The sequence below is a fragment of the Loxodonta africana genome, chromosome 11 (genome assembly GCF_030014295.1).
Source record: "Loxodonta africana isolate mLoxAfr1 chromosome 11, mLoxAfr1.hap2, whole genome shotgun sequence".
Lineage (NCBI taxonomy): Eukaryota > Metazoa > Chordata > Mammalia > Proboscidea > Elephantidae > Loxodonta > Loxodonta africana.
The window spans coordinates 17,349,315-17,367,613 of NC_087352.1; the positions used below are offsets into that span (position 1 = coordinate 17,349,315).

The 18,299-nt window shown below is 51.8% G+C and overlaps 1 protein-coding gene across 1 annotated transcript; it reads left to right on the forward strand.

The window, feature by feature from the left end:
• The first annotated feature begins 2,808 nt into the window (after positions 1-2,808).
• KDELR1 (KDEL endoplasmic reticulum protein retention receptor 1) lies at positions 2,809-15,725 on the forward strand. The gene is made up of 5 exons (XM_003406834.3): positions 2,809-3,028; positions 3,705-3,805; positions 4,170-4,328; positions 10,870-11,122; positions 15,384-15,725. Exons 1-5 carry the CDS (start codon positions 2,938-2,940, stop codon positions 15,416-15,418), a joined length of 639 nt encoding a protein of 212 aa, XP_003406882.1. The 5' UTR covers positions 2,809-2,937; the 3' UTR covers positions 15,419-15,725.
• The last annotated feature ends 2,574 nt before the right edge of the window (positions 15,726-18,299 follow it).

Below are 18,299 nucleotides of genomic sequence, written 5' to 3' on the forward strand. Positions count from 1 at the left end.
CCCCCCTTTGTGCCCTGAACCCCCTCCAGCGTCTGTGTCTGTCTGTCTGTCTGGGTCACCTCTGAAGCCGGTGGCTGGTGTGTGTGTTTGTGTAAGGAGCCTGTCTAGGGCACTGCCGGCCCCTTCCTCGCTTGGCCACCTCCGGACCCCCTCTCTGCGCCCCCACTCTCAAACCCAGGCAGCAACACACACAGACACACGCACACACACGCACAGCTCACTTCCCTGGGATTCCCCCTCGACAACTCTGGAGCCCGGAGGAGGGAGCCACACACACGCGCGCACACACACACACACACACACAGGGGGTCCAATGGGGGCCGGGTTGCCACTGCCGTCCGTGGCTGCTCGGACAGACTGGAGGACACAGGCAGCCAGGACGCCCAGACTCCCGGCCGGACGCAGGCAGGAGGCACAGAGCCCAGGTACACACCACCCATCCGGGCAAGGGGGCCGGCGGGAGGACTAGGGGGCCCGCGACACCCAGGCAGGCGGCTCGGGGTCGGTGCAGACAAACAGACCCCTCCCTGCCTGGCCACCGCAGCCCTGACACAGACACACCCCTCCTCCGCCAACCCAGACCCAGACACCCGGACACAGCCTCACCGGGCAGATGGCAAACGCACGAGGGACCCCTGGGGGCCGGGCGGACCCACCCAGCCCGGCACCCCGAGCCGTTGCGGTGGCCGCTGGAGGCTGCGGGCAGGCAGCCGGGCGGCGGGCGGCGGCAGCCGGCAGCCGCGGCTCCTCTGGCTCCTCCGAGCCGGAGCGGGAAGGACTCGCACACCCGCTCTGCTCTCGCACACACACTCACTTGGGATGCGATTAACATTCAGTCCCCGTCCGCCCTGCCGGGAGACCCACAGCCCCCACCTCCCGGCCTCCCCGGAGACCCCTCCTCCTGAGGGGCTGGGGGAGGGGCTGCCCCCACCCTCTCCCAGACCCTGCCTCCCTCCTGGGACCAGGGAGTGAGGGGCTTCGAAAAAAAGGGAGGAGGAAAGGGGAGGCAGTCAGGGACTCAGAACTCGTTTTGAAATATCAGCTTGGGTAGGGACTCCAGGGCCCAGGGGCAGCTATCTTCTGCTGTTTCCCGGCTTTAAGGCCCGGGAACCCCGAGGCTAGTTGCCACTTAGTCTCAGCCATTCTAGGACCCAACCTTTGGTTTCTGTTGCCCTAGAAGGCCAGGCCTGCAAATTAGGTCCCCATCATGAAGCCAGAGTCCAGGCTCCCTCTCCCCTCCTCTCCCCCTGGACCCAGGAGTGTGGGCACCCTCCTCTCCCAGACCCAAAGTCCAGGTTCCCTGCCCTTTCTCTCTCAGACCCAACAGTCCTGGTCCTGGGGCCCCCTCCTCCCTCAGACCCAGGAATTCAAGTCCCTAGTGTCCTCCTCCCCCAGGACCCAGGAATCCAGACCCCCCAGTACCCTCCTCACCTGATACCCAGAAATCTAGACCCCCCCTCAGCCCCAGCACAAACCACTCTCAGGGACTCATAGTCCAAGACTCATAGATGTCACCCTCAGGTACCCAGTCCACCCAGCCTTCTAAGGAAGCCAGTACCTCGGTACCCCTTCTTTTCCTTAGGGGTACTGGCCTCCATCACCCATGGGTGCTGAAACACCCAGAAGGGCTACAGTGTCCACACAGCAGTTCAGACCATGGCCTGGGCCCCCTAAGGGTCCCACCATCCAGCTGGCCAGCTCCAGCTCCTCCTGCTCCAGATGTGGGGCCCAGCAGTTGTAGAAACCCTTCCAGTATTGGGGTGAAGTGGGGCCCTGACACATGGCCCCCTGTGGGTGGAGGCTGGGGGAGAGAGAGTATGTGTGTGGGAGGGGGTGGGGGAGGAAGAATTTTGGAGCAGACACCGGACCCTGGGCAATGAAGGGTCCTGGGGTAGCTTGGGTCTGAGTTTGCCCTTGAGCATGCTAGGTGAGGCTTCCATTTCCTTTATCCCCAAGGTTTAGGTGAGCAGGGGTGAAGGCTGACATTTATGAGAAAGAAGAGAGTTGGGGACTGAACTTGTGGGTATGGGAGGAAGGAGGGCACTGTGGATCTAGACTCCTGGGGCGAGGTTGCTTGAGCCACAGGATGGTTGGGGCTGGGGCCCTAAGGAGATCCTGAGGGTAGAGGGGGCTGGGAGCCCAGACTTTGGGGTCTGAGGGAGGAGGGGGCTGGGGGCTCCAGGCTTGGACTCCTCAGTTCTAGGGGAGAAAAGGCCTGGGGCCCCAGTTTCTTGGCTTGTGGGTAGATTAGAGCTGGAGGCCCCTGAGCAGGGCTGAAGCTGGCAGTCCAGCCCCGGGTCCCTGTCAAGGGCAAAGGCTGGGCAGCCGGACCGCCCGCCTTACAGAGGCACAGACCGCCTGCCAGAGCTGGTGCTGGACTGCGGAGCTTCAGATCCCAGCGATCCCACGGGTTTCAAGGAGGCAGCCTTGGGGGTGCACTCAGAGCCGACTTTGCAAGCAAAGGGAAGTGCTGGTGGCGCAATGGTTAAGCGCTTGGCTGCTAACGGAAGGGTCGGCAGTTCGAACCCACCAGCCGCTCCGCGGGAGAACGATGAAGGAGTCAGCTTCCGTAAAGATTACAGCGTTGGAAACCCTATAGGGCAGTTCTACTCTGTCCTGTAGAGTCACTCTGAGTCGGAATCAACTCGACGGCACACCAAAAACAACAACAGGGGGCGCTTGAGAGCCGACCCGCCCTCGGGGGCGGAGCCTCCCAGCCCCGGCTCCTCCCCACCGCCCGCCTCCCTCTTCCTAGCTCGGGCTTGGCTGCCAGCTCCGGACTCGGCTCCCCCTCCCAGGCCCCCCTCCCCGGAGCCGAGCCCCCAAGGGCCCCTCTCCCACCCCCAGCCCAGCCGCTGGCCAGCACCGCAGCCCCGGTGGGCCGCCACCCGCCAGCCTGTCTCCCTCCAGCGCAGCCCTGCCAGAGCCCCCCCGACCATGAATCTCTTCCGATTCCTGGGGGACCTCTCCCACCTCTTGGCCATCATCTTGCTACTGCTCAAAATCTGGAAGTCCCGCTCCTGTGCCGGTGAGACCCCGCCACCGCGGCGAGAGAGGCGGAAGAGTTGGAGGGGGGCGTCCCAGGACTCAGAGAAGGGTTTGGGGGGCAACAGGGGGACAGGCCCATTTCCCCACCGTTGGCTAGGAGATCCCTCTTCCAGATCCGGGGTCACCAGGGGGTCAGCTCCCTTCTCTAGAATGGAGGGTGCAGACAATTTAGTCGGAGGGATCTCAGGCCACCAGCTCCGCCCTGCTCGCCCCGATCTGGGCAGCCCGGGGGTTCCGGGGTTGGGAACAGGGAGCCGTGGCAGGCAGAGAGGTGACTGGGAGTTGGTGACGTGGACGGTGGTGGCCGGGGAGGGGGCGGGAGGGAGGTGGCCGGTTCCAGGGGGTTGAGGGCAGGCGGGGGCCTCTGTGGGCCCCACCTGGGGTCTGGACGTGGGGAGCCCCCGAGGGGGCCCCGGGCGGCCGTGAGGCCTAGCCCCGGCCGGAGCCTCGGGCTGGAGTAGCTGCGGGCCCCGGCCGCCCCCTGGCTGTGGGAGGTGGGAAAGGTCCCTTTTCAGGCAGGCGGGCTGGGGTGGCCTCCGGGGACAGCTGCACTCCAGGGCTGCTCCAGCCTGGCCCAGGCGCTGGCGTCTTCATTGATTCCTAGCAGCCCACCCCAAGCCTCCTCCCCTGGAGCTCTTTCTCTCTCTGGACCACAGGAATTTCTGGGAAGAGCCAGGTCCTGTTTGCTGTGGTGTTCACTGCCCGCTACCTGGACCTCTTCACCAACTATATCTCCCTCTACAACACTTGCATGAAGGTAAGGGCTCTGCCCCACCTCGGGAGGAGCTGGGGGCTCTGGACTCCTGGGCCCAAGGGAGGAGGGGGCTGCAGACCCAGGCTCCTGGGTATGAGGGAGAAGAAGGCCAGGGTAGCCGCCAAGCTAGAGGGGGTTAGAGAGGGGCATTTGCTCCTGGTCACAACTTGGTGAGGCTCTGGGCTGGGTCTGAGGGAGGAGGGGGTGGGGGCCCAGACTCCTGGGTCCAAGGGAGGAGGGCCTGGGACTCCTGGGTCTGGGGGAGAAGGGGGCTGGGGGCCTGAACTTGTCTGGATTCCTGGGCTTGGGACTTTCGGGGTCGGGGATTCTGTGCTGTGAACTGAGGCATCCTCATCCCCCTGGACAGGTGGTCTACATTGCCTGCTCCTTCACCACAGTCTGGATGATTTACAGCAAGTTCAAAGCCACTTATGATGGGAACCACGACACGTTCCGGGTGGAGTTTCTTGTCATCCCCACAGCCATTCTGGCATTCCTGGTCAACCATGACTTCACCCCTCTAGAGGTAGGCCACCCACCAGGGCCACCATAGTGGTGGGATGGCATGGCTGTTGAGGGTGGGCCTCTTCAAAGGCTTCTTTCTGCAGCGTTTGTTCAAATGTCCTAATTCCTGGGCATCAAAGTTCAGGGCACAGGCTGTGGGGTCAGATGATATGAACACAGCCACAGCACTCACTGGGCCAGACACGCCTCAGAGCATTTTGTCTGCATTAACTAATTACTTTTCACAGCAGCCCCATTTAATAGGTGAGGAAGTGGGGGCTTTGAGAGTCTAAATGACTTGTTCACGGTCACTGGCCTAGTGAGTACCAGACTGGATACTCAGGAATTGGGAACAAGGACCCGGCGACCAGGCTGCTTGGATCTTAACCCTAGATCTGTTCTTTTCTATTAGTGTGACCTTGGGCATGTTACCTGACCTCTCCATGCCTCAGTTTCCCTGTTTGTAAAGTAGGGATCAGGCCATTGTGAGGATTATGCAGCATGGACACGAACCAGAGAGTGAGGATTTGAAACCTGCCTCTACCACTTAGCAGCTATTGGACCTTGGGCCAGTCATGTAACCTCTTTGCACCTCAGTTTCCTCTTCTGTAAAGTGGGTTTAATCAGCTTCTGCATCTTGGGTTGTAATGTAATATGTAAAGCACAGTGCCTGGTGCGTGATTGGACATGCTGTGTCAAAGTTTGTTAAATAGCTGAAATAGCTATCGGGCTTCCTATTCCTTGATATTTTGGTGGGAACTGTACAAACTGCTAGTTAAGTGTTTCGCTGCTAACTGAAAGGTTTGCAGTTCAAGTTCACCCAGAGGTGCCTTGGAAGAAAGGCCTGGCAATCTGCTTCTGAAAAATCAGCCATTAAGAAGTCTGTGCAGCACAGTTCTACTCTGACCCACATGGAGTTGCCAGGAGTTGGAATCAACTTGATAGCAACTGTTTTTTTTTTTTCTTTTTTTGTTCTAAATCTGTGAGCTCATGCTTCCTTTGTTGTTGTTTTCACCAGTTGCCGTCGAGTTGATTCCGACTCATGGTGACCTCTTGTGTTCAGAGTAGAACTGCTCCATAAGGTTTTCAAGGCTGTGACCTTTTAGAAGCAGATCGCCACGCCTGTCTTCTGAGGTGCCTCTGGGTGGGTTCAAACCAGCAACCTTTTGGCTAGTAATTGAGCGTTTAACTGTTCATGCCATCCAGGGACTCCATTAGGCCTCCTGTTGTTGTTAGGTGCCATCAAGTCAATTCTGAGTCCTAGTGACCCTAAAGGACAGAGTAGAACTGCCCCATGGGGTTTCCTAGGTGGCAATCTTTATGGGAGCAGATCACCAGGTCTTTTCTCCTGTGGAGTGGCTGGTGGGTTGGAACCCCTGACCTTTTGGTTAGCAGCCATATGCTTAACCATTGAGCCACTAGGCTCCTGTCATACCTCCTAGAGCTGGCAAAAACCAAAACCAAACCCAAACCTGTTGCTGTTGAGTCAGTTCTGACTTGTAGTGACCCTGTGTGTTATCAAGTAGAACTGCTCCACAGGGTTTTCTTGTCCGTAACCTTTACAAAAGCAGATCGCCAGGCCTTTCTTCCGTGGTACCATTGGGTGGATTTGAACTGCCAACCTTTAGGTTAGTAGCTGAGAGCAAACCGTTTGTGCCGCACAGCAAGAATCATAAATGTGAGGCAGCCTTTCCTCTCCCAAGGAGCCCTTGTCACACAGTGATTAAGTGCTCAGCTGCTAAATGAAAGGTCGGTGGTTCTTCTCACTGGAAAATGTTGGCCATTGATTCAAAATATATTTCTGAAAGCACTATGCAGGCTAGACAAATCCTGAGGGAGGGTGGCTTTGGCCCATGGGTCCCCACTGTTAAATGTCTGAGGGTGGTGCACCAGGCCTGGGCAGGAACCTCGGGCCTGGCTCTGTCACTCTGGAATTTGGAAACATGATCGTTGTCAGCCACCTGCACTGAGCACCTACCAGGTCTGATGTCAAGCCCTTTATTTACTCACAACTGCCCTGCAGAGCAGGACAGCTTCTGGGGGTTACTGGGTCCATTCTGCAGATAAGGAGACTGAGGCCTGGGGAGGCAATGGGGCTTGTTCAAGGTGAAGGAAGGCCAAACAGAACTCAGGCCTCTTGACTTCCAGCTTTTTCCAGTTCTGTGCTTCAGAGAGGGGAAGTCACTTGTGCAATGTATGGGCACCAACTGTGTCCCCGGCCCCGCGCTGACCATTCTGAATGCATCTTTATTTTGTCTGATACTCTGGCTGCCCTGGCAAGCAGGCCTCCTCCCCATTTCTGCAGTGAGGCTCAGAGAGGACTGCTCCTGGGATTTGAACCCAGGGCCACCTACTTCCAAAACTCCTTGTCACCCTTTAGGACAGAGTTGAACTGCCCCATAGGATTTCCAAAGCTGTAATCTTTACAGAAGCAGACTGCCACATCTTTCTCCCATGGAGCAGCTGGTGAGTTCAAACCGCTGACCTTTCAGTTAGCAGCCAAGCACTTAACCACTGCACCACCAGGGCTCCATTTACCTGCTTCTAAAACTCTGGTGGTGTAATGGTTAAGTGCTATGGCTGCTAACCAAAGAGTCAGCAGTTCGAATCCACCAGGCACTCCTTGGAAACTCTATGGGGCAGTTCTCCCCGTCCTATAGGGTCGCTATGAGTCGGAATCGACTCGACGGCGCTGGGTTTGGTTTTTTGGTTTGAGAGCCCATACTATTCACTGGTGCATCCTAAAGCGTTTGATCTTTTTTTTTGTTTTTTACCATACAAGGGAAATGAGCATCTTTAAAAATTTAGACGACACAGAAATATGTAAAGTAAAATGTGCCAGACCTCCCTCTCCTCTCTCATGCTCTGATTCTGTTCCTTAGGGGTTACCTCAGGATAACATTTGGGTGTGCATCTACTTAATGGGTATGTTTCTAGAGGTCCTCAACTAACCTGGCTTCTAATAATAGCCTCACTGGAGGATTCTGGGTGTTTATAGGAACAAGCCCCGGACTCCAGCTGCCTGGGCAAGAACTCCGGTTCTACCCACAACTTAGCTGTGTGACCTTGGATGACTTCTTCCTGGGCCTCAGTCTCTTCCTCTGTACAATGGGGGTAACAATAGAACTTATCTCACAGGGTTATGGCCAGTTAATACTTGTAAGGTGCATGGAATAGTGCCTGGGCTCTAGTGAAATAAATGTCATGTAAGCATGAGGTGTTATGAATACATAGCAACTGATGTACCCTGCTTCCCTCCCACAAACCAAAACAGCCGAGCAGTAGCCACACCTGTCACCTGGCCTTGTTTTGCACAGGGAAGTTTCAGTGGGTCCTACAGGTCACAGTTCAGGCCAGATGGGACTTTCAGGGATCCTGAGACTGAAAAAAGGGCCCATGGACATCTGAAGTCTCTTCTCCCCCATCCTAGGGTGCCCTGCCCTGCTCACGAATGCTGATTGTCACTGCTCCTTAAGTAGTGATCTGGGCTGAGTGCGTGGGGGGTGTTTTAGTTACCTAGTGCTGCGGTAACAGAAATACCACAAGCGATGGCATTAACAAACAAATTTATTTTCTCACAGCTTATGAGGCTAGAAGTCCAAATTCAGGGTGCTGACTCCAGGGGAAGGCTTTCTTTCCCTGTCAGCTCTGGGGGAAGGTCCTCGTCTCTTCTGAGCTTCTGCTTCTGGGCAGTCTTCCTGTGGCTTGGCATCTCTCTTTCCCCATCTCTGCCTTCTTCTCTCTGCCTCTCTGCTTGTTCTAGATCTCAGAGGTGGTTGGTATAAGACATACGCTACACCAGAGTCTCATTAACGTAAAAAAGAAAACCCTGTTCCCAAATGGGATTACAGCCACAAAACCTGTTGCCCTCATAGCAACCCTAGAGGACAGAGCAGAACTATTCCATAGGGTTTCCAAGGAGCAGCTGGTAGATTTGAACTGTTGACCTTTTGGTTACCAGCCGAGCTCTCAACCACTGAACCACCAGGGCTCCAACCACAGGTATAAAAAAACAAACCAAACCAAACCCATGCCGTCGAGTTGATTCTGACTCGTAGTGACCTTATAGAACAGAGTAGAACTGCCTGATATGGTTTCCAAGGAGTGGCTGCTGAATTCGAACTGTCGACCTTTCGGTTAGCAGCCAAGCTCTTACCCACTGTGCCACCAGGGCTCCAATCACAGGTATAGGGGTTAGGATTTATAATACATATTTTGGGGGGACACAATTCAATCCATAACAGCAACTCACCCTAAGACCACACAGCTGGTGTGTGGCAAAGCTGGGATTTGAACTAAGGGTTCAAAAAGCCCTATTTCCAAACAGGGTCATGTTCAGATGTATAGGGGTTAGGAAGACCATCTAGAAGCTCTGGTGGTTGCAGTTCGGGGTCAAGGGCCTGAGGGAGTAGGAGATGAAGTTAGATTGGGGGGAGGCTTTGAAGGCCTAGGGAAGGAGTTAGAATTTTTTTTTTATAGACTTTATTTTTTAGAGCAGCTTTAGGTTTACAGAAAAAATTGCGGAGGAGGTAATGAGAATTCATGTATACTTCCTCCCCCCTGCACATTGTTTTGGAGTTAGGATTTTATCGTGGTTGCAATGGGAAGAAGCTACCAGAAGATTTGCAGCTGGAGAGTGACATAGTCTGTTTTATGTTTTTAAAGATGCCACATTGAACAATGCTTGTATGAGAGTGGGGGAATCGTCCCATTTTAGAGATGAGGAAACTGAGGCTCGGAGAATCTGAGTCTCTTGCTCCTGTAATTGCCCAGGGTCTCATAGAAGGGAAATCCTGGAGCCAAGATTTCAACTCTGGTCTACCTTTTGGAGAGGTGTAATTGCCAAGTTTTATAAGCACTGACTTTGCACCTTTGGTTCGAATCCCAGGTCTGCTGCTCACTGGCTGTGTGGTCTTGGGTGAACCGTTTACCTTGTCGGTGCCTCAGTGTCATCTGTAAAATGGGGCTGGTGATAATAGTACCTCCCTGGGGGGGGCTGTTGTGAGGATTAAATGAGTGAATACACATTGCCTTATTTACCTGTTGTGTTGAGTTGATTCTGATTCGCGGCAACCCCATTTGTGTCAGACTAGAACTGTACTCCACGGGGTTTTCAGTGGCTGATTATTTGGAAGTCGATTACCAGGCCTTTCTTCTAAGGAGCCTCTGGGTGGACTTGAACCACCAACCTTTCAGTTAGCAGCCAGGCGATTAACCTTTATACCACCCAGCGGCTTCCCTTAGTTACCTAGTGCTGCCATAACAAAAATACCACAAGTTGGTGGCTTTAAAGAACAGGAATTTATTGTTCCACAGTTTTGGAGGCTAGAAGTCTGAATCCAGGTCATTGGCAGGGCCATGCTCTCTCTGTCCACTCTAGGGGAAGGTTCTTCCTGGTCTCCCTCAGCTTCTAGTAGCTGCTGGCAGTCCTTGGCGTTCCTGGGCTTGTAGATACATCTGCCTCTGTCTGCGTGTGGCGTCTTTCTCACCCTTGTGTGTGTTTGTGTCTCTTCTGCTCTCTTTATAAGACAGCACTCAGAAGGGGTTAGGTTTAGGACCCACCCTAAATGGTTAAGCACTTGCCTGCTTACTGAAAGGTAGATGGCTTGAACTTACTTGGTCGTGGCTCTGCAGGAGAAGGTCCTGGTAATCTGCTCCCATAAAAAGTACAGCCAAGAAAACCCTATGGGGTAGTTCTACTCTGTCATATGGGGTGGCTACGAGTCGGAATCCACTCCACAACAACTGCTCCGCTACGTCCTCATTAACATAACTAAAGAAAAACCCTATTTCCACACAGGGTCATGTTCACAGATACAGGGGTTCGGACTCGACATATCTCTCAGGGGGACAAGGAGCCCTGGTGGTGTAGAGGTTAAGCGCTCAGCTGCTATGGCTGTTGGAATCCACCAGCCGCCCCACGGGATAAAGATGTGGCAGTCTGCTTTTGTAAAGATTACAGCCTTGGGAACCCTATGCAGCAGTTCTACTCTGTCCTATAGGATTGCTATGAGTTGGAATCGAGTCCATGGCAATGGGTTTTGGGGGGACTCAATTCAATCCATGGCACACATGTGGCACGAGCAGAACAGTGTCTGCACACACTAAGTGCTCAGCCCTGTCAGCTGTACTGGTTGCTCTTTTTTTTAATTGCCTTTATTTTTATTTTTTTAATTATATTTTATGTTTTTTGTTGTTGAGAATATCCTAGGGCTTCCACCCAGTTCCAAGATCCCCAGGTGATACTCATGTATCCCCAAGTGATTCTTATACATACATAAGAATCACCTGGAGATCTTGTTAAACTGTAGATTCCGATTCAGTATATCTGGGGTGGAAATGCAAATTCTCAGCAGTCGTTCAAACCAGAAGGAACCTATTGGAAGCCCTGGAATATACACAGCAGAGCATACACCAATTCCACAATTTCTACATGTACCATTCCGGGCGTACTTTCTGACTCCAGTGTCTGTGCCTGGAACTGCTGCGCCGGCCCTGCCTCCTCTCCCACCCTGCCCTCCGCCACCCCGCGGTCTCTGAGCCTGCTCCTGGCCTCCCTGCAGATCCTCTGGACCTTCTCCATCTACCTGGAGTCGGTGGCCATCCTGCCGCAGCTGTTCATGGTGAGCAAGACGGGCGAGGCAGAGACCATCACCAGCCACTATCTGTTCGCCCTGGGTGTCTACCGCACATTCTATCTCTTCAATTGGATCTGGCGCTACCACTTCGAGGGCTTCTTCGACCTCATCGCCATCGTGGCGGGCCTGGTCCAGACGGTCCTTTACTGCGATTTCTTCTACCTCTACATCACCAAAGGTAGCTGGGGTGGAGGACGGGCCAGAAGGGTCTCTGCCCCGCGCTCCATAGCCCTCAGGGAAGGGGGTCTTCTGCTCTTGTCCCACCGCCCCCCAGGAGGTTAGACCTCAGGTGCTGCCTCCCTAGGGGCCCAGGAATATCTCTCCTTGGCCCCTGAGCAGCTCAAGAGAAGATCAGATGGGGAGGGTCATAGGGGCTGCCTTCTGAAGAGTCCGTGCTTCCTCCTGCCTAGAAATTCAGGCTGCTGCCTCCATCTTTAAGGAGTCCTGGTGGCACAGTGGTTAAAGCACTCATCTGATAACTGAAAGGTCGGTGGTTCGAACCTGCTCAATGGGAGAAAGGTGTGGCTGCCTGCTCCCATAAAGATAAACCAAACCCACTGCCATTGAGTTGATTCCACGTAATAGCAACCCTATAGGACAGAGTAGAACTGCCCCACAGGGTTTCCAAGGCTGTAAATCTTTACAGAAGCGACTGCCACATCTTTCTCCTGGAGCCGCTGATGTTTTCCAGCCACCAACCTTTCAGCTGGCAGTCAATTGCTTTACTCACTGCACAACTAAACCTCCTTCCATCAAGATTACAGCCTTGGAAACCTATGGGGCAATAGAACTCTGTCTTATAGGATCCCTATGAGTTAGAATCGACTTAGTGACAGTGGGTTTGATTTTTTTTTTTTTACTTCTGTCTTTGGAGTCCCTGGGTGGTGCAAACAGTTAAGCACTCAATTGCTAACAGAAAGGAGGCACCTTTCAGAGACAGAAGTGCCTCTTGGGAGACAGGCCTGGCGATCTGTTTCCAAAAGGTCATAATCAAGAAAACCCTATGGAGCAGTTCTACTCTGTACACATGGGGTTGCCATGAGTCAGAATTAACTTGAATGTAACTGACAACAGCAACAGCTCTGTCTTTACCACGTGGAGGTAGCAGGGATCCCTCCCCTCAGCCCCTGGGTGTTTGCAGAGGAGAAGGCAGGACCAGAGGTGAGGCAGGAGTGGCCTCTGACCTTTCCTCTCTCGGAGTCTCTCCTAGGCCATGCTCCTGCCCTGGGGATCCAGGCCCACAGCTTTTCTGTCTCATATCCATGAAAAGTCCCATCCTCCCTACTCTAGCGGTGCTCAGAGAAGGGAAAGGCTCCTTCCTCTCTGTCATTGAGGCCCATTCACTCATTTGTTCATTCATTCATTTTGTTAAGCAAATGTCACACGTTCTGGGTCCCTGGCCTGGTGCTAGGCTCCAGGGACGCAACAGTAGAAAAAAAGATGGACAAGGCTCTTTCCTCTCGTTCTTTTCTAGCAGGGGAGACAGTGAATGGACAAGTAAGGAAGCATTATGTTGTGTAGGATTTTTAAAAATATTAGAAAGTTAATTTTTTTTTTTTTTTAATAGATACCCAGTTTTGACATGCGTAAACTCATTTAGTTTATTACAAGGTAGTCATGGCAAGGCGTGCAAGAAAGACCTCATAAAATTCATTTAGAACCAGAGAATCAGAATTAACAATTACAGTGTTAGTTCAATGGTTGGAGTCCAGATCCTTAGACTTCAGGCTTTTACGTTTAATGAGAGGGCTCAGGAGGAAGGCTTACCCATGGCTCGAACTTGGCAGAGGTCCCTCGTAGCTAGGGTTCAAAGTCGGCAGTGGCAGGCAGAGTCTCAGTTCCATCTCTGCCTTCCCTCAGTGAGTGAGCAGAAATTCAGGGTTTATATGTGAATTTGTCACCTTGGCTCCAGACAACAAGGGCCAGTGTGACGTCAAAGACTAGTACATTATGTCTTTTCTCCAGGGTGAGAGAGTAGCCAAATGATGCATCTTCTCCTCAAGGTTAGAGATTAGGGAGGTTGTTTAGATTTATGTCATGTTTTCTTGTGTTACAGATACTGGGTCAAGTGAACTTAAAGGTTGTTTACGTTCTCGACATACTTCACATGCTTCTATGTCTAAGTTCATTAATTTTCTAAATAACTTTCTTGTGACTTTACAGGTTTCTAATGAATTATGGTTAATGTTAGAGAGCCTTACAGAGGTCAACGTATTTCTACTTTGAAATTCATATTATGAATTATGTATTTTGGAAGAATAATAGTGACATATATCTTATGGGATTTGAGAGCATTATATAAACATACAGAACATATTGCTATAAAATAAGAAGGAAATAAAGCGGAGACGTGAGGAGGAATAACTGTGGGATGGGGGCAGGGGGCCCTCTTTGAGGATGTGTCAGCAGAGCCCTGAAAACGAAGGCCTCAGTCTTGGGGAAGTAAGAGCAGATGTGAGGGCAAAGGCTGGGAGGCAGCCCCCAGCCCCTCAGGACTCCAGCCTGGAGCACGGGAGGGGGTGGTCTCTCCCAGCCGCCCTGCCAGACTCAGACTGCACCTTCCTCAGAGACTCAAGTACTCCTGCTGGGGGGTCCTTTGAAGGTGGAAGAAGAGTAGCCAGCACTAGAAGAAATGGGGCCATCTCTTGGCCTCTGGTCTTCAGCCCCTAGGACGAGACCAGGGTCCCCAGCCCCCGCCCCACAGAACTTCAGGCAGATCCCCTTGGGTAAATGGTTTGCGCTTCACTACTAACTGAAATGTTGGTGGTTCAAACTCACCCATGGGTGCTGTGGAAGAAAGGCCTGGGGATCTGCTTCTGTAAAGATTGTTGTTGTTGGGTGCCGTCGAGTTGATTCCAGCTCATAACGACCCCATGCGACAGAGTGGAACTGGCCCATAGGGTTTTGTAGGCTGTAATCTTTTTTTTTTTTTTTTTTTAATATATATACCACCAAAAAACCAAACCCATTGCTGTCGAGTCGATTCCGACTCACAGAGACCCTGTAGGACAGAGCAGAACTGCCCCATAGAGTTTCCAAGGAGAGCCTGGTAGATTCGAACGGCTGAACTTTTGGTGAGTAGACATAGCTCTTAATCACCACTCCGCCAGGGTTTCTTATATGTATATATATGTATACACACATATCTAATTTTATTTATTTTGTTGTTGTTGTTAAGAATATGCACAGCAAAACATACACCAATTCAGTAGTTTCCACATGTACCATTTAGTGACACTGATTATCTCCTTTGAGCTGTGTAACCATTTTCACCCTCCTTTTCTGAGTTGTTCTTCTCGCATTAACTTAAATTCACTGCCCACTAAGGTTCCTTCCTAAACTTTCAAGTTGCTGTTCTCAGTTTGATCCCATATAGATAGATCTTAAAAGAGCACAGTGCTCAAGGCAGACGTTCATTACTAGTTAAGCTAAACTATCGTTTGGTTTTCAGAAGACTTCAGAGGATATTATTGGTTTAAGGTTTAAAGATTATCTCAGGGCAACGGTTTTGAGGGTTCATCCAGCCACCATGGCTCCAGAAAGTCTGGATTCCATGAGAATTAAAAATTCTGTTCTGTATTTTGCCCCCTTTGATCAGGGTTCTTCTATAGAATCTTTGATGAAAATGTTCAGTAATGGTGGTCAGGCACCATCCAGTTCTTCTGGTCTCATGGCAAAGGAGGCAGTTGTTCATGGAGGTAATTAGCCACACATTCCATTTCCTCCTCCTATTCCTGACTCTCCTTCTTCCTTTGTTGTTCCGGGAGAGTAGAGACCAATTGTGTCTTGAATGGCCACTTGTAAGCTTTTAAGAACCCCAGGCACTACGCAGTGAACTTGGAGGTAGAACAGACGGGGCTGTAATCTTTATAGGAGCAGATCATTAGGTCTTTCTCCTGCAGAGCAACTGGGTGGGTTTGAACTGCCAACCTTTTGGTTAGCAGCCAAATGCTTAACCGTTATGCCACCAGGGATCCTTATAGTTGCATATCCCTGTTGCTGTTGAGTAGATTCCAACTGATAGCAACCATATAGAACAGAGCAGAACTGCCCCATAGGGTTTCCTAGGCTGTAATCTTTATGGAATCAGATCGCCAGGGCTTTTCTCCCCTGGAGCTGCTGGTGGGTTTGAACCTCCAACCTTTCATTTAGCAGCCCAGCACTTAACCATCGTGCCACTGGGGCTCCTTTCTATAAGATTACAGCCTATGGAATTCAGTTGTACTCTGTGACACATGGGGTTGCCATGAGGGCAGTGGGTTTTGGTTTGTTTTTTTTTTCCCTGTAGTTTATAATGCGGAGAATCCTGGGGCCACCGCTTCTCCCATTTCCCTGCCTAGCCCAGCGTGCAGGCCCTGGTCTGGGTGTGGGAGGCTGCCTTTCCACCTCTTCCTACTTCAGGGCCCCATGGTAATGCTGACTTCCTTTTCTCTTCTCAGTCCTAAAGGGGAAGAAGCTGAGTTTGCCAGCATAGCCCTGGGCCCCTCGACCCCTCTCCTCGGCAGCGGCGGCGGCAAGAGGCACAGGAAGGTGATGGGAGACTCGGAGCCTCCTGCCCACCCAGGGGTGACTTTTTAAAGAACGAATCTCTCCCCGCTTCCCATCCCCCTCCTGCCAGGTTTTGGGGGTCAGTGAAGGACCCAAGTCTTGGAGAAGCTCAGGACCTGGGCTGTTTGTAATTCTTTGTCTTTTAGAGAAAAAAACAAAATCTTTTCACTATTTAGTTTTTGATTCTGATGACTTCTCTCTTCTACTCTCTGGCCCCCTGATTTTTATAAACAGTATCTGATGGGATGGGGCAGGGTCAGGGGTCTTTTTTCCCTCACTCGGGACCCTCAGCTCCCTTCCAGACTCCTTCCTCAAGCCCAATGGGTGCCAAACACTAAATCTGCTGACACCCTGCCCAGTCTCCCTCCACAGGAACACAGCCCCCCAACACCCTTCTGGGTTGGGGACAGGGAGGAGGGAAGGCCTGGGAAGGGATCCCCTGCTTTTTCATAGAAATTTTTTCCAGAGTTTGGGTTTTTTGGTCTTGTCCTGATTTTTTGGCATATTGGGGGGAGGGGGCTGGCCCAAGATCACCACTGCCCTGATGCCATGTTTTTGTACAGAATTGACGGTTGATTCTTTGTTCTCTTGAAATAAACAGAGGAAAATAATACCTCTCTCTTTCGGTACTCCTTGTTCTATCTTTTGGTGTTTGGAGGGTGTTATGGATTGAATTGTGTCCCCCCAAAATATGTGTTGTAAATCCTAACCTCTATGCTTGTGGTTATAATCCCACTTGGGAATGGGTTGTCTTTATGTTAATGAGGCAGGATTAATGTAGGGTATGTCTTGAATTAATTTTTTACAAGATATAAAAGGAGCAGATTAAGCAAGCAGAGATGGGGGAAGATAGATGCCAGGCCACATGGAGATCTCCAGGGAACCGGGAAACAGAAGCTGAAGAGACGAGGACCTTCCCTCAGAGCTGACAAGAAAAAGTTTTTCCCTAGAGCTGGCACCCTGAATCTGGACTTGTAGCCTCCTAAACTGTGAGAAAATAAATTTCAGTTTGTTAAAGCCACCCCTCGTGGTATTTCTGTTATAGCAGTGCTAGATAACTAAGACAGGCAGGTTCGTCCTGGACCCCTCTCTGCCTCAGCTTTTGCCCCATCGACCATCCGCAGGCAACCGGAGGTTGGGGAGGAGCAGGAAGGTGAAAGACTGGGTTTCCCAAGACGCTCAGTGCACTCTGGCTCCTCACAGCTCCACCAGGGAAGAGGCTTTGGAGAAACCCTAAGAGTCTGCTTATCTTGGTTAAGAACTTCCCAGACTCTCAAGGTTGTGAAGGACCTTCAAGAGCATTCCTGTCTGGCCTTGCACACTGGCAGCCCTGCCCCACCCTCCTTTTTTTTTGGCTTGCTGTTGCATTTTATTGAGCCCCACACTGTGTTTTTGTTACAGAAATTGGAATTGATTGCCAGCCTTTAAAAACCAGATTTTCACATTAGAATCTGGGTTTCTGGCTGCTCTTGAAAATCAGGCAGTCTGATGATGCTGGGTCCTCATTTTGGGGTGGCAACAGATGGCTGGAGCTGAATAGATGGGATGTGAGCTTTTCACCAGAGTCCCCAGGACTTGGCTAAGTGGTTGTTCCCATTTGTTATGGGGCTGGCACTGTTGTTTTCTCTCTCTCTCGTTTTTTTTTTTTTCTTCTTCTTTGGTAGAGTTGCAAGTGAAATATTTCCATGTCTCTTTCTATTTCCCTCACTTGTGTTAACTACCTGGCTCTGGTAAAATCTTGGATTTTTGACCTCTGATATAGTCAAACTTCTTAGGTGTCCCCTAAGGTGTTCCTGGCCTCTGCTTAGGGGCCTCTAGTTCTCCTGGAAGGCAACTCTGGTCACGAGGCAGGTCCAGCTGCCATCAAGTCGATCCTGACTCATGGTGCTCCCATGTGTGTCACAGCAGAACTGTGCTCCATAGGGTTCTCAGTGGCTGACTTTTCAGAAGTAGATGGCCAGGCCTTTCTTCTGAGCATCGTCTGGATTAACTCGAACCTCCAACCTTTTGGTTACAGCAGAGTATGTTAACCATTTGCACCACCTGGGGGCTTATTCAGGAGGTGGGTAGCTGGGGTTTACTGAGCGCTTAATATGTGCCAAAGGGGCACTAGTGGCTCAGTGGTAGAATTCTCTCCTTCCATACAGGAGACCCGAATTTAATGCACCTCGTGCACAGCCACGACCCAACTGTCATTGAAGGCTTGCGCGTTGCTGTGATGCTGAACAGGTTTCAGTGGAGCGTCCAGACTAAGAGGGACTGGGGAGAAAGTCCTGGTGATCTATTTCTGAAAATCAGCCAGTGAAAACCCTATGATCACAGTGTTCCAATCTGCAGCCGGTCATGGAGATGGTGCAGGACCAGGCAGTATGGTTGCTGTGAGTTGGGGGCTGGCTGTGTGTCAGCCAGCAATACCTGTGTGCCAGGCGCTGAGCTTACACAGCTGGGCTCCTTCAGCCCTTGCAGCACCTTTCCCAGCGCCCTTGAAGAGGAGTTTTTCTGGATGAGGAGACAGGATTAGAAGCGTGAGTGGCTGAGGTAGGATTTGCACCCGGGGCTTCTGGACGCCAGAGCCTCTGTGTTTAACCACTGCTGTGTGGTTTCTTGAATGTTTTTCTTGCTTTCTTTCAAGCCAAGGGACCTTCTGTTCAGAGGAATTTTGCCTGGAAGCCTGATGTGGGAAACACTGAAGCAGGGCTGCTTGGATTGGCTGTGGGGGTGGGGGCGGGCGCCTTGCCTGCTTCAGCCCTGGGCACCTCTTTGAACACAATCTGAAAACCGTCAGTCGAAACCCGGTCTGATTCTTT